We start from the raw sequence: 14,916 nt of genomic DNA, 5'->3' as shown, positions 1-14,916 counted from the left end.
CCAGTGGCTCCGTGGTAAAGAATCTACCTGCAATGCAGGAGGCACAGCAGATGCGATTTGATCCCTGGTTGGAGAAGGTTCCCTGGAGGAGAAAATGGCAACCCAAACTCCAGTATTCTTGCCTGGAAAATTCCATGGGCAGAGGAGCCTGGCGAGCTACTGTCCATAGGGTCACAAAGAGTTAGATATGACTGAGAACGCATGCATGTATTAGCATGTTTTAAATGGAGAGCTTCTTTCAGAGAGGTTAGGGGCCAATACAAATTGCCAACAATACATTATTTTTTTACAGATGAGTGGCACAGCCTATTCTCACTGATGCCTCAAACATCCCAAGCACCTAAAAAGTGCCTCCTTCTAGTGAAATTTGCTTATCTATCAGGCATGAACTCCAGGGCTCTCAAGATAACAGATCTGCCTCACTCCTAAAATTAGGCAATGCTTATTTTGCAAATACTGATGAGACTATCAAGGGCCAATGGGAGAGGCATGTTATTAGACAGCCCATCACATCAAGAAGTGAATTTTCATAAGGAATTCATTTGTGGCTGCGCCTCCAGCTGGAGACAGTGATAGATAGATGGACGATCCAGGTATCCTGCAACACGGAAGAGCCATCCACTGGCACACACTCCAGCATCAAATAAAAGAAAACCAACCGTCAATCATCGTAATGAAATCAATTTCAGTTCCCTGCAGGCTTTGAACACTAGAGAGTCTGCACCTTTGGGCTCTGAGATTTTGAGACTTTCAAACCTTTCTCACCTGTTGCACTAGAATATCTCCAATTCGGTTGATGATGAAATTCCTTTCATTGCCAACACAGGATTCCTGCCTGCGCTCCTTCATACTACAGAAGAAACGCTTGTGGATTTCAAGTAACTCATCTAAACAGGGGAAGACTCTGTCCACAGTGCTGTGGTCCAGCTGTAGCTCCTCTTTCATCCCTTTCCTGAAGATCTCAGACATGATGAACAGGGTCTGGACGTGATGCAGTTCTGTCTGCATTAGCTCTGGAACAGGTGAGCAGAAACAAGGTTTAAAACAAGCATCCCTGGAGGTTAACTAGATGTACTGTGGTGATCATTTTGCAATATATATACAAATACCATTAGGTTGTCATGAAACTAACATAATGTCATATGTCAGTCAGACCTCAATTTTTTCAAAAGTATCCCTATTGACCTAAATTTGTAGCTAAACACTGTATGTTACACAAATAAAAAAGACGGAAGGTTTAGGAATAACAATACTCTTCTACTATTAAATCAGCATTGACTAAATATTTAATGTAAGCTCAAAATTATTCTCTTCTTCCCAGATATTATAAGAGGATATGTAACAGTTAAGTCCAATATATACAGAATCCAATGTATCAAACTTTCATAATATAACCAGCTAACATCTTCAGGTACTTCAGTTGGGAACCAGGTTTTATTTTGTCCTGAATACTCCATAAAATATAACTTAGTTTACCTATTTTTTTTTTTTTTTTGCATTGAGTAGGAGCACAATTTGAAAAGACCCTGATGCTGGGAAAGATTGAAGGCAAGAGGAGAAGCGGATGACAGAGAATGAGATGGTTGGATGGCGTCACTGACTCAATGGACCAGAGTTTGAGTAAACTCCAGGAGCTGGTGATGGACAGGGAGGCCTGGCGTGCTGCAGTCCATGGCGTAGGAAAGAGTCGGATACGACTGAGTGACTGAACTGAACTGAGGAGCACAATTAGCTTGAATTACATTGAATTAAACACAATAAAGTTCTTCAATGCATACAACAGTAGGTCCTTTCCATTACTGGAGCACAATTAGCTTGAATTACATTGAATTAAACACAATAAAGTTCTTCAATGCATACAACAGTAGGTCCTTTCCATTACTGGATCTGTCTCCAAAGTTCTACTTTCTCCAAGAGAAACCAGTGTGTTATGATCAAGGGACATCATCAAGAAAGTGAAAACAACAATCCATGTAACAGGAGAAAATAATTGCAAATCATGTATTTGATAAGGGACCCAAGTCCAGAATATATAAAGAACTCTTTTAACTGAACAATAAAAAAAACCACAACAGTTCAAAATAGGCAAAAGATTCGAACAGCTGTTTCTCTAAAGAGATATACTAATAGCCAATGAGCAAACGAAAACACAAGCAACATCATTAGCCATCAGGGAAACATAAATCAAAACTACCATGAGACAGCACATTACACACACTAAAATAATTGTGATTTAAAGGATGAACAATAAAGAAGCCTTGGTAAGGATGTGGAGAAATCAAAACCCTCATACATCACTGGTGTGAATGCAAAATGTTATAGCTGCTTTGGAAAACAGTTCTTCAAAAGGCTAAACATAAAGTTACCATGTGACCCCCAAATTGGCAACAACCCAAAACGACCATCAAGTCATGATCAGAAGAACAAAGTGTGGTATATATGTACAATGAACTATCACTCAACCACAAAAAGGAATAGAGTGCTGAATTATATTATAGCATGGATGAACCTTGAAAACAGTGTAAGTGAAAGCAGCCAGGCCCCAAAACCTAAATATTGTACAATTTACACCATATGTCCAGAATAGATAAATTCATAGGGACAGAAAATAGATGAGTGGTTTCCAGGTGCTGGTGGGAGGGGGCAAAGGGGAATGGCTGCTCCTGGGCACAGGGCTTCTTTCTGGAGTACGGAACTGCTCTGGAATTAGACAGTGGTGGGTGGTTGCACAACTTTATAAATATATTAGAAGGTTACAAATATACTATAATATAGATTTGTACACTGTAAAGGGGTGAGTTTTAGATCTCAATTTTTGTGATATATCAATTTTAAAAATACACCATGAGAGAAAACAATAATTCACCAATACTAAGACCATCAGAAGTCCCAGTTCTAGATTAATGAGTATTTCCAAACCTACATACAGGTTTTAAAAAAAATACAAAATATCAATCATGGAGGGAAAACAAATCAAAATGTGGCTTTGTTTATTATTTTATCATAAACAAAACTTTCTTTAATTGGGAACCCACTAATTTATTATTATTATTATTATTGTATCCTACCACATTTGTAACACCTACTCTGTACTAAGTATCTACCATGTCACTTCATTTAATCCATTAATCCATTATGACCCCAAATATAAGAAGGATTTTCTTATCTTTAAAAGCCAATGAAGAAAAGAGGGTAAATGATTTTCCCTGGAACATAAGACTTTCTGGCCCAAAGGCCCATGCTTTGAACCACACTACATGATAATTCACCCCAAATGGGTTAGACTGTTTTTAATAATATATGAAATCAAAAAATAAAAGAAGAACATTACAATATAACAAATTTCATGGGAAGTACTAAAGGGGACAGCACCACCCTTTCCAAAGAAATTCCCCCCTACACAGCTCGAGGCTGATTTCACAGCATGTACAGACAGTGGCTCATCTGACCTGCATGACCGCCTCACACAGGGGAGAAGGGGCTGGTCACCACTGGACTTCGTGGTGCTTTGCACACACAGGATTAGTGAAAACTAAGCACTAGGCTCATATTTAAAGTTAAGGTGCCTTCCTGGAACCACTTTTCAGCATCTACTTTGTACTTGAAAATTTTTTAAACTTCATTTTTTCCTAACAACTCTATCATCTAACCTTCCCTAATTCAGACTGCCTTCACCCCAAACAGCATTAAGTCATAAAACCTCCCACAACTGAACCCCATACTCAGGACTACCACTCACAGTCACACGTGATACCAGTCCAAGTGCTGCCAGTCCCACTGCGTCTCTGTGAGTGACAGTCCCTGGGGAGTGCAGGCAAACTACAAGACCATATATGCAGTGGCCTTGACTACCCCACCTTAAAATATGTTAGCATTCACTGTGATTCTTATAACAGAAGAGGTAAATGAGTAGAGACCAGGCCTAAATCAACTTGAAAAGCATAGAAGAAATCAAATCTGCTTTGTACCAAGCATGTACAATGCCTCCTTTAAGCCTCACAACATTTTGATCCTGAGCCTCATTATATCTGAGACTAGGTGACTAGGAAATGGTAGAACCAGAATTTGAACTCCAGCCTGAATCCATGCTCTTTTCTCTGCACCACACTGCCGCATGACCATGTTTGCAATGCTTACCAAAAATGACATCCTGTCTTTGGATGACATCCTTCTCCTGCCGACTACAAAATGAAGGGTCCACCACCAGACTCCAAGATTCCGCTTCAAACTCCTGGGCATCACTGCTGAGGTCACTCCACAGAGATGAATCCACAACATCTAACATCCGTTAAGAAAAGAAAAACTAAAGTGGGTGAACACGCATAACACAAACAGACCTTCACAAGGGCCTGTGTTTATGGACTCATCGCCCTGAAGAAACCTGTTATGAACATAGAAACAACGAAGCCAAAATACTGTGATACAGAACTGAAACAAGGAAAACCAACAAGCTAGTGAAATGGTTCAGATTGCTCATGAAAAGCAGAGCAGAATCAGGTATTAACAGTGACTGTGCACACACACACACACACACACACACACACACACACGAAGATTCTTTCGTTTGTTTGGCTTGTTCTATTTTAGTTTTATTTTTGGTAACCTGCAGATTCCACAACGTGCTCACACAATCTTGAAGTCACTGATTTCTCTGCCCCACGTTACTCTGCACTGAATCTTGTGCTTGTCCACTTGGTTTGCTCTTTACTTGCCTTGCTATCCTCAATGCAAACACGAAGCAGGGTATGAGGCCTTGAGTCACATGTGAGTGCAGATTCTTCTGACAGAATCTGACAACACACACATACCCCCTTCAGGAAAATATTTGTCCAAACAGCACCCCTTAGAGAGAATCCAGCTCAGAGAAGTATAGACGTGATGACAATGGATTTAAAATAAGCAGATATATGGGGAAGAGTCTACTCCTTTCTCTCATCACTCCTCTCCCCTCATTTGGTTTTCCTCTGACTATTAATACAGCTTGGATACAGCAAGCAATTCCCCAGACTGTCCTCTCCAAAAGCATGTTTTTTAAAAATGCTTTTATTCCCCCAGAAGTAGGAGGCAACACAAGGGGATAAATATCTTAGAGATCCAGACAAGTCCAGTCGTAAGTAACTGAAATATATATATATATATAAAAGTATGATCCTATTCCAATTCATCAACAGCTGTAAAAAAAAATTTTAAAAACCAGCAAGCACACAACACATTTCCTTCTCTTCATGTTTATGACACATTCTTTGGGAAGTACGTCCCCTTAAAAAATACATCATGTCCCCTTGGTCACTATCTGGGAGTGTCCTCTGGGGCTCAGTGTTGTTTTTACCAGAAGAACCTGCACCAAAGAGACACCATGGAACAGAATCCTCTTAAACAGAATAAAAGAAAAATGCCTCCATCTTACGTCCTTCAGAAAACATCCCTTTCAGCAAATGCTCACAGAAACCCATGTCAGTGCGAGGCTATCTTCTCCTCACCTTCCGTTAAGAAGGAGTCCGTGGAGGGGGATGAGCCCATGGGCTGGAACAGCTCGTCAGAGTGAGACCTGCTTCTCCAGGCGCTGCCGTCATTCTCGGAGTCCAAGGGTGCCCCCGGCCTCCTGAAGCTGGAGGGGCAGGGAGGACAGTCAGCCGGGGCTGCCACGCTGGGACAGCGAGGCGTCACACCACAGCGAGCCTTACCTTTCCATGGTGGTGCCCGGGACGCTTCTGGACAAGGGATGCACTTGCCCGGCCATTTCCTTCCTCCCCGTTGGCAGGCCGATAGGCATGGAGGAGGAGGGGTGCAAGGAGAGCCCAGGCGATGGGACGTCTCGAAACGAAGAATCTGGAAATCAGAATGGACGCTTCATGACGTTTCCAAAGAGGGCAACGAGTAAAGGTAGTCACTTAAAAGCCAGAAAGCTGAACACTCCAATGGCGGCTTCTAACGCGTTACAAGCCCAGCCTTGAAACCAGTTTCCTGGCCACATCCCAACACCTGCTTCAAACGTCCCTTCCAGCTCACACCCTCCAGGAACCAGGCTGCAGGCCTGCTTCGGCATATCCACGTGGAGAAACTGGGGGCGGCTGGGATTACACAAACAAACAAGAAGATGGAATGGGGAAACACGGGGACGGCTTGTCCATAAAATGCTGCTTGTACTCCTCAGAGCCAGCTGTTAAACAGACACGAGGTGCTATTAGCTATTACTATTAGCTATTAGCTATTACTAGAATGCTATTACTAGAATGCTCGTGTATGTAAACAAGCAGACACACACACGCATACAGCATGGCAACGGCTTGGGATGATGCGGGGGACTCTGTTCTTTATGCCGTAAGAATGTCAGGCAGATGAAACCTGCGAGCCAAGCTGGACTCTTCCCTCTCACACCGAAAAAATGAAATGGTGCTTCAGTACCTTTCTGGTCAGTTTAAAATGTTATGGGCATCTACATATTTGCATTTGATGTGTATTAAAAGTGACTCTCTGAAAATATTTCAATCCTGTATGATCGCTTAGTGCACACCTTTCTCAAGTAAAGGGGGAAAAAGACTTTTATCGAAACCTAAGACATTACAAAGGATTCTACACATGTATGATTTAATTTTATTCTCACGACTCCTAAGTTAAGAGAAGGAACAGATGGTATTCTATCAAGTCTAAAATGCTTTTTAATTATCTTCATGCTTAACCTTATGAATTTGAGGAGTGTCTTCCAGCTGAGGTCAAAGGGACTTCTGGTGAAGAAGCAGGGCTGTGGCCAATGTCACACTCGCCTGCACTAGTTTTCTCTCGTGTAACATCACATGCAATCACACGTTGCCATCAATTTGCATACTTCCCTAACAACCCTGATTCAAATGGTTTTTAAAACACCGATCACACTGTTGTAGCAATGAAGTGAAAAGTGACCACAAACGAAAAGTGACCACATATTACAAGCTATGTAATATGTGAAGAAAGTGTGAGATCTCTCACGTCAAATCAAAGGATATTCAAACTTAGGACAATGGTCTGTCTGGTTCTTGCATGCAATGTAAAGACTGTCAAAGGCTGACAATTACTCCCATTTCAACCATGTATAATTAAAAAAAAAAAACAGAATCACCCAGTTTAGCCACATGCAAACAAAACACAGGTATACCCTGAAATTTCAACTGTCATTCTAATGGAGCTGATGCAATCACAGCTGGCTACTAAAAAGTACCAGGTTGCTCTGATAATGAATAACAGAGACTGATAAGAATCTATAAATTCTCAACTTGAGGACTTTATCCTAATCTTGTGATTCTTAAGAAGCATGTATTAGGTATTGGTCAAGATAAATATGTGCTACTGCTAGGAAAACATAAAATTATGTACATTTAATGTAGTGTTCGGGCTTCCCTGGTAGCTCAGCTGGTAAAGAATCCACCTGCAAGGCAGGAGGCCTTGGTTCGATTCCTGGGTCGGGAAGATCCCCTGGAGAAGAGAGGCTACCTACTCCAGTATTCTTGGGCTTCCCTGGCAGCTGAGCTGATAGAGAATCTGCCCGCAATGTGGGAGACCTGGGTTCAATCCCTGGGTTGGGAATATCTCCTGGAGAAGGGAACGGCTACCCACTCCAGTATTCTGGCTTGGAGAATTCCATGGACATGGGGTTGCAAAGAGTCAGACGCAACTGAGCAACTTTCACTTCACTTCGCTTCAATATGGTGTTTATCTTTTCCCCCAAGAGGCTGTTATCAACAGTGCCTATAACACTAATTTGCATCTTAAAATTGAGGCAACATCATAAGACCACCTCCATTCAGCCTCCCCTAATATAAAAGATCATATAGTATATGTAGCACAAAAGGCTACTAAGTTTCCAGAGCTTCTGCCATTCTTGCCTTCTTTGTCAGGAAAAATTATGCCAATTATGCCAGCATGAGGCTTCCCTGGTGGCTCAGAATAAAGAACCTACCTGCCAATGCAGGAGACTCAAGTTCAATCCCTGTGTTGGGAAGATCCCCTGGAGAAGGAAATGGCAACCTACTCCAGTATTCTTGCCTGGGAAATCCCACGGACAGAGGATCCTAGCAGGCTACCTTCCACAGGGTCACAAGAGAATCAGACACAACTTAGTGACTAAACCACTACACCCAGCATATGCTATGAAAGGAGGAATGATTGGGCAAGTGAGGGAACTGAAAGAGGGGGAAATGTGTGTTATGTATGAAATGGAAAAAAGTTCTTGCCATTTTTCACATCACTTACTTCCAAGGATGGTCTGTGGTTTGTTCTTATTACATTTCTCTTGGAATTTCTGTAAAGAACATTAGAAACACAAAAAGAAAGATCAAAGCACCACTCGATTACAAGAACATCCACTGTTAAACAGAACAGGCTTCTTATCTTTGCCATTTTCATGTTATTTTATTTCAAACAAAGAGGAATTCAAAGCAAAGGACATAAAACGCAACAAAGAGAAAAGTGTTATGACAATGAGATGTGCACATTGTAAGGGAGGTGCGCCTCAAGAACAGGTCTCAGCAAGAGCCCAGCTTTAGTAAAAGCCTGAGGGAACCAAAAATCCCCAGCTCCTGTGTTCCAACCTAGGCTCAGAGAGGAGCTCACAGCAGTGCGCTCTCTCCTAGTTGTTCTTTCTGTTCTGGCTATCCCTCCCACCTACAGGACACAAGGGCCTTGAGCACTGAACTGTTACCCTCAGCTTTGTGACCTGAAACAATGTGTGTTTCAAATAACACAGAGGCGGAGACGGCGCTTCCCTCTGAAGGGTCCTTGTGCTCACTCATGCGAGCATTTCTGCCTGGGTTTCCAGTGGGGGACAAAGGAACATGATGATAAACCCCTCTATCTACTCAAGCCCACGCCCAGACACTGAGAACGTTCCTCAATGTTTGGTCCAGCACACCTCACAGCGTGGCTTGGGGACCAGTAGCATCACCTGGGAACATGTCAGAAATGCAAATTCTCAGAACCCCCACCCAGACCTCCTGCATCAGGAGTTCTGGGAGAGGGGCCCAGAAATCTGTGTTTTAACAGGCCCTCCAGGTGACTGATGTTGGCTGGCATTTGAGAATTACTGCTCTAAACTTCATTTCCATACTCGCAAGGTTAGCAATGGTAAACCAAGTAGGTCCTGACAGAAAGTCTAACCCACCCATATCATGTAATATAAACAGAACGTTCCCTCTGCTTCTACAAGTGTATAGTTAAGTGAGTAAGTATACACTTGGAGCATGTGTTGTTTTATCACTACAATGACCACTTTAAAAATAAATTGAGACAGTAATAGTTAGTAGATCTAAAAACATAAACAGGTAACATTGAAGCCGTGAGCTACATACAAGCATGTAACATCCATACATGACTGAGACATTACCTTGGTACACGGAGGGGCAGCATCTTTACAGACTTTATGTACATTTCCATTACAGTCTGGAACAAAAGGAAAAGAGAGAAAAGTTTCCATCTTACTTAAATTAATCTGCAAAGTGAAATGCATAAGACTACATCATGCCTTTAAGGATCATTATAAAAATAACAATCCTTGGACATCAAGGAGACCAAACCAGTCAATCCTAAAGAAAATCAACCCTGAATATTCACTGGAAGGACTGATACTGAAACTGAAACTCCAATACTCTGGCCACCTGATATAAAGAGCCAATTCATTGGAAAAGACCCTGATGCTGGGAAAGACTGAAGGCAGGAGGAGAAGGGGGCGACAGAGGATGAGAAGGTTGGATGGTATCACCGACTCGATGGACATGGGTTTGAGCAAGCTCCAGGAGATAGAAAAGGACAGGGAAGCCTGGTGTGCTGTAGTCCATGGGATCACAGAGAGTCGGACATGACTTAGCGACTGAACAACAACAATAAAAATAACATGTAAAGATTAAAACTATTTAGAAAACTTAAAAAGAAAAGAAAAAAATGTTTAAATCACATTATTGTCCCACCACTGGAGCAGAACACACTGTTGATATTTTAATTTCCTTGGAGATATTTTCCACCTTCTGCATAGGGTCTTATTGATTACGACAGATGAAATTATGCATGACACACACTTTTGTTTCTGCCTGAGAACTCATGTAGTACTCTGCACCCTTTATTCATCAGGGACTTCTTACATCTGGCAATTGCCCGCTCACACACTGGGGAAAATGCCTTTGAGGATGGAAAGAAAGGAAAACGTACAACAATGCTAGAAAAAAAATGTACTGTCAGGCTCTGAGAGAATTCCTACTAATTAGAGGAAACCAAATTAAAAGAGAACAGTTAGCAGCTTGCCTAAGTTTTATTTCATGAGACAATGTGGCCTCATCTCGCTGAAAGAAGGACGGGAATACCTCCTGCCCACAGGCGAGGCTCAGACCTCCCTGCTTGGGGACAGCTTCCTGCCAGACTGAAGTCTTCCTGCCCTCTTCCCCCTCCCACTCCACCTGCCCCACCAAGACGCCCTCATCCCATCCACCCCCACCCCTACACGCTGTGTGTAGAGCCCGTGGTTTATCAGAAACTTCACGAGAAAGATCCTTCTGTAAGGGGGAAGTTCTCACTGAACTCCGTCTAAGCCACACTGGACAGCAGCTGTGGCCCGTGGGAGCTGAGCAGGACACCTCGCCCACAGTACTCCTCCCCGCAGGTCTTCAGAGGCATCCAGTCAACGCCTCAGTGGCCAAGGAGCAGAAGCCAGGCCGTCCACGTCCTGGTCCTGCAGGCAAACGCTGAAGTGGGACAGCTTCCTCCTCACCCCAGGACAAGACACTGAGGAAAAGGTAGAGGCTTGGAGAGACCACCAAGCCAAGTTATGCTGGAAATTCACAGCAAGAGGGAGCCACCGAATAGGCCAAAATCCAGAAAAAAGAAGAAAAATTTAGATACGTGAAATGTGCCCTCCCTGAGAAACACAGAACAGACCAAAGGCCATGTAGGGAGTACAGGATGTGACCACAGGCCCACAGGACGACAGGCAGACGGAGCTTGGAGGGACGAGAGAGCACTTCAAGGAAGAAAAAGAGCAAGAGTGGAACTGAAGCTAAATTGAGAAGGATCAACATGACAGAGTATCAAAGCAGCACTACAAAATTAAACTTGAAAGATTCTCTCCAGAACGTGGAGAAAATACAGCATATAACTATCAAACAAAAGATGTCATACAAAGATGACAGATAACAGATCACATTTCTCCAAGGAAGAAATCAAAAAGGTGAGACCAAAAGTGACAACTGACAGCTACAACTGACAAAAACTTTCATAAGGCCTAAAAAGAACCAAAAAAAGGCAAATTAAAAAGTCTTACTGTTTTCTAGGGAAAAAAAACATTAAATGGCACCTATTCTAATAGACACATTCTGACAATATCTGTATGATTAAAAAATTAAAAGTCCTCTTAAAAAAATTAAAAGTTCTCAGTATGATACTAACTGCCTAGATATAAGGGACCAGTATTGGTAGAATCCAGCGGAAAAGGTTTGGTTGACGAATTTATTCAGTCAGATAAAACTGGCTACTGTGTGAAACAAAGATACACAAGATTTCAGAAAACAGGTTATTACAGTAAACTTCCTGGGGAAAAAATTACCTGAAATCCTATTGCCTATTAAAAATAGAATCAAAATTAAGAGTCAAGAATGGATCAGCTTTACTGAAGGAAAAATACAGCAAAAATGAGCACTGAAACCAAACTAAAGTACTGCACCTTAAAAGTTACTGTAAGTAGAGATACAGAACTGAGTACAAATAGCAAATTATTATTGGAATATCAAATTATTCCTGAAAGATGAAACATACATTATAAAAATAATAATAATTAGTTCAGTATACTCATAGAGGCTGGGGTGGGGTGGGAAAGAGCAACTATAAGAGAAATAAGAGTATTAAATTATAAACCTTCCACATCTCCTTATTATTACTTATCATCAGTAAATATTAAAAGAGTCTACCTTGCCAAATCATTGGAGAAGATAAAAGCCAATAATATATGGTCAAATACCAGACATCAAGGAAAACAGTGAAGAACTATGAAAGAGTGGACAGTTGTAAAATTAAATGTAAATAAGGAAAAAATGCTTAACATAAAACAAGTTCTCTCAGTTACATTACAATTACCTATAGCTAAATTAAAAACACACACCTCAAATTAAAAACACAGAAATAGTTAAGAGGAATACAAACAAAAAAGAAGTCAATAAGAATAACAATTTTAGACAATGTAAAATTCTTATAAAAGGCATTTAAGTGCATTAGGGTAATTTTAAGTTTATGAAAGCTAAATTTGCAGTGAAGCTGTGATTAGTAAAACTTCTGTGCATCAAATCATGTAACATCAAAATGTAAGTAGTCAAGTCTATTTATAAACAAGGAGAATTTTACAGAAATATTTGTGGAAAACTAGCAACTCAGGCTTTAGTAAAGAATACAGACACCACAAGATTTTGAATATTTATATTATTTGTTTTATATCATATTGTGTTTTTAAGATTATACATAGTAATAATCACAGGCAGAACTGAATACACATCTGAAGAACCTCGGCTTAGTCCAGTAAACCAAAAAAAAAAACCCAAAAGTCTTCAAGCGTACACGTGTGGATGAAAGCAGCACTTCATGAAGATGAAATGGTAAACTGCGAAAGGAACTGGAAAAGGGGGAAGCTAGCACAGTTTGCTCTCAACAGTGCAGAAGTACTGATGAGAAGCCACCAGAGCAGGAACCGTGAGAAAGGAGATGAACGAGGGACCGCACAGCACAGACCAGGATGCCAGAAAGAAGACGAGCTGAGACGAACATGCCCATGTTTCCAGCTGGCATCACAAACCCAGCAGGAAGAACTGCCTTCTTCTGCAGGTGGACGGTCAGGTCGGTTTCAGACACCTTGGTCTGGGAGACAATCTCTGTACGCTGATGCCCACAGAGTGTGATGGGGACAGTATTGTTTTATACGGTGGCCCTGCCATAATGCTCAAACAGGGCCACAAGTTACATGGGGGCTCAGCCTCCCTAGGCAACCGGAAGTGGCAAGTGGGGTATAAAGATGCTCATCTGGGAAAAGCAGGTCTAAATACCATATTTTAGAACAAAAGACTGGGTGACTATACTTAGAAACAATAAAGAGAAAGGAACGAGTGCCTGAGAACCAAGTTTGGAGGGCACTCAAAGTTAGGGCAAAGGAGACCATCCAGGGGATAAACAGAAGAGCAGTGTGCTCTGGAAAAGAGGACGTCTTTCTGCATGAAGGGACAACAGACGTGGAAACAGGAGAGAGGGCAGTGAGTCTGAGAATAGTAATGAGGCAAGATGCTCAGACCTGACTAGAAAGTGACTCCATGCTTCCATCCAGAAGACGACTTCTGTTAAGCAGTAGGGACAGAGGTCAAAATTAGATCATTAAGGAAGGAGTGGCAGGAATGGACCGGAGCAGTGGGTGGAGGCCATCCAACTTGAGGAGTTCATCTAAAAACCAGGGGAAGGCTTCCCTGGTGGTCCAGCGGTTAAGAACCACCTGCCAGTGGACACGGGTTCGATTCCTGGTTGGGGAAGATCCCACATGCTGTGGAGCAACTAAGTCTGTGAGTCACAGCTACTGAACCAGTGCTCTGGAGCCTGCAAGACACAACTACTGAAGCCTGCTCACCCTAGAGCCCATGCTCAGCAACAAGAGAAGTCACCACAAAAAGCAGCCTGTGCACTGCAGTGAAGGGTAGCCTCCCACTCATCCCAACTAGAGAAAGCCCGCACCCAGCAATGAAGAGCCAGTGCAGCCAAAAATATGTAGATCAATAAATCCCAAATTTTTTTAATTAATAAAAAAAAAGTGCAAGGACAAATAGGTCAGAGATATGGCTGGGGGTCAGATGAAGGGATCTGACCCTGTGAACAAGAAAGGAGTCACAACCTATGACGCATATGCCATCACGCCGGTCAACTGGCTGCTGACATGCAAGTGCAGGGAAGTGAAGTCGCTCAGTCGTGTCCAACTCTGCGACCCCATGAACTGTAGCCTACCAGGTTCCTCCGTCCACGGGCTTTTCCAGGCAAGACTACTGGAGTGGGTTGCCATCTCCTTCTCCAGGAGATCTTCCCAACCCAGGGACTGAACCTAGGTCTCCCACATTGTAGGCAGATGCTTTACCGTCTAAGCCACCAGGGAAGTCATGGAGGCAGGCCATTAACAATCCACAAACAATCCTTTTCACAACCTTCTAAAAATTTAGCAAAGTAAATCACAGCTAGACTGCTTGATGCTATTTTTTAAATAAACAGACTTTATTTTTTAGAGTAGTTTTATTCTTTTTACTTGATGCTACATCAGATCCCATAAAAGAAAGAAATCAAGTCCCCAGGGAAAGCAACATTCAAACATGCAATGAAACTGGCATCTTAAAGACAATATGTGAATGCATATAGTCACATTTTTTATCGTTTTCTGGGAATTTAATGAAGAACTTTACATATAATCTTCCCCTGCTCTTCACCTCCCTTTGTACTCCCATGCCACTTCCAAAATGCTCCCTGAATTCTGGTCACCAACAAATACCACAAAATGTATTTCATCTGCCTGGGCCTGAATTATCTTGCACTGAGTTATTCTTTCATTCCACAACTATTTACTAAGCCCCTACTATGCACAAGCATTATTCCAGGCACTACAGACATAGCAGAGGACAAAATCAACAGACAAAAACCCACCCCTCATAGAATTTATAATCTGGTGAAGGAGACAGATAATAAAATTGATACAGGGAACAGAGAGCAAGTTAGATGATGTTAAATGCTATAGTGGGATGAAGAGGAAAGGGAGACAGGAAGCAAGCCAAGCATAGGGTGGTCAGGAAAGGCCTAACTAAGAGGAGCTATCCGAGCAGACCTGAAGGAGGTGAGCGGGCGAACCACTCGGCTGGCTGTGGCAAGACTGCTGCAGGCAGGGGGCTATGCAGG

The 14,916-nt window shown here is 42.2% G+C and overlaps 1 protein-coding gene across 8 annotated transcripts in view; it reads right to left on the bottom strand.

Annotated features, from left to right (window-relative positions):
* ARHGEF28 (Rho guanine nucleotide exchange factor 28) overlaps nt 1-14,916 on the bottom strand; it is a 320,275-nt gene that overhangs the window by 69,824 nt on the left and 235,535 nt on the right. For all 8 annotated transcript variants that reach the window (XM_065905708.1, XM_065905711.1, XM_065905707.1 and 5 more), the window contains 6 exons: nt 9,356-9,411; nt 8,227-8,275; nt 5,685-5,829; nt 5,481-5,608; nt 4,138-4,278; nt 766-1,013 (listed from right to left, as the gene is read on the bottom strand). In XM_065905708.1, coding sequence (XP_065761780.1) covers nt 766-1,013; nt 4,138-4,278; nt 5,481-5,608; nt 5,685-5,829; nt 8,227-8,275; nt 9,356-9,411 — 767 coding nt within the window. The remainder of the gene's footprint in view (nt 1-765; nt 1,014-4,137; nt 4,279-5,480; nt 5,609-5,684; nt 5,830-8,226; nt 8,276-9,355; nt 9,412-14,916) is intronic.

This window comes from Muntiacus reevesi, chromosome 14 (genome assembly GCF_963930625.1).
Source record: "Muntiacus reevesi chromosome 14, mMunRee1.1, whole genome shotgun sequence".
Taxonomy (NCBI): Eukaryota; Metazoa; Chordata; class Mammalia; order Artiodactyla; family Cervidae; genus Muntiacus; species Muntiacus reevesi.
Note: the sequence above shows the minus strand (reverse complement) of the source record. Positions and strands in the feature narration are given on the sequence as shown.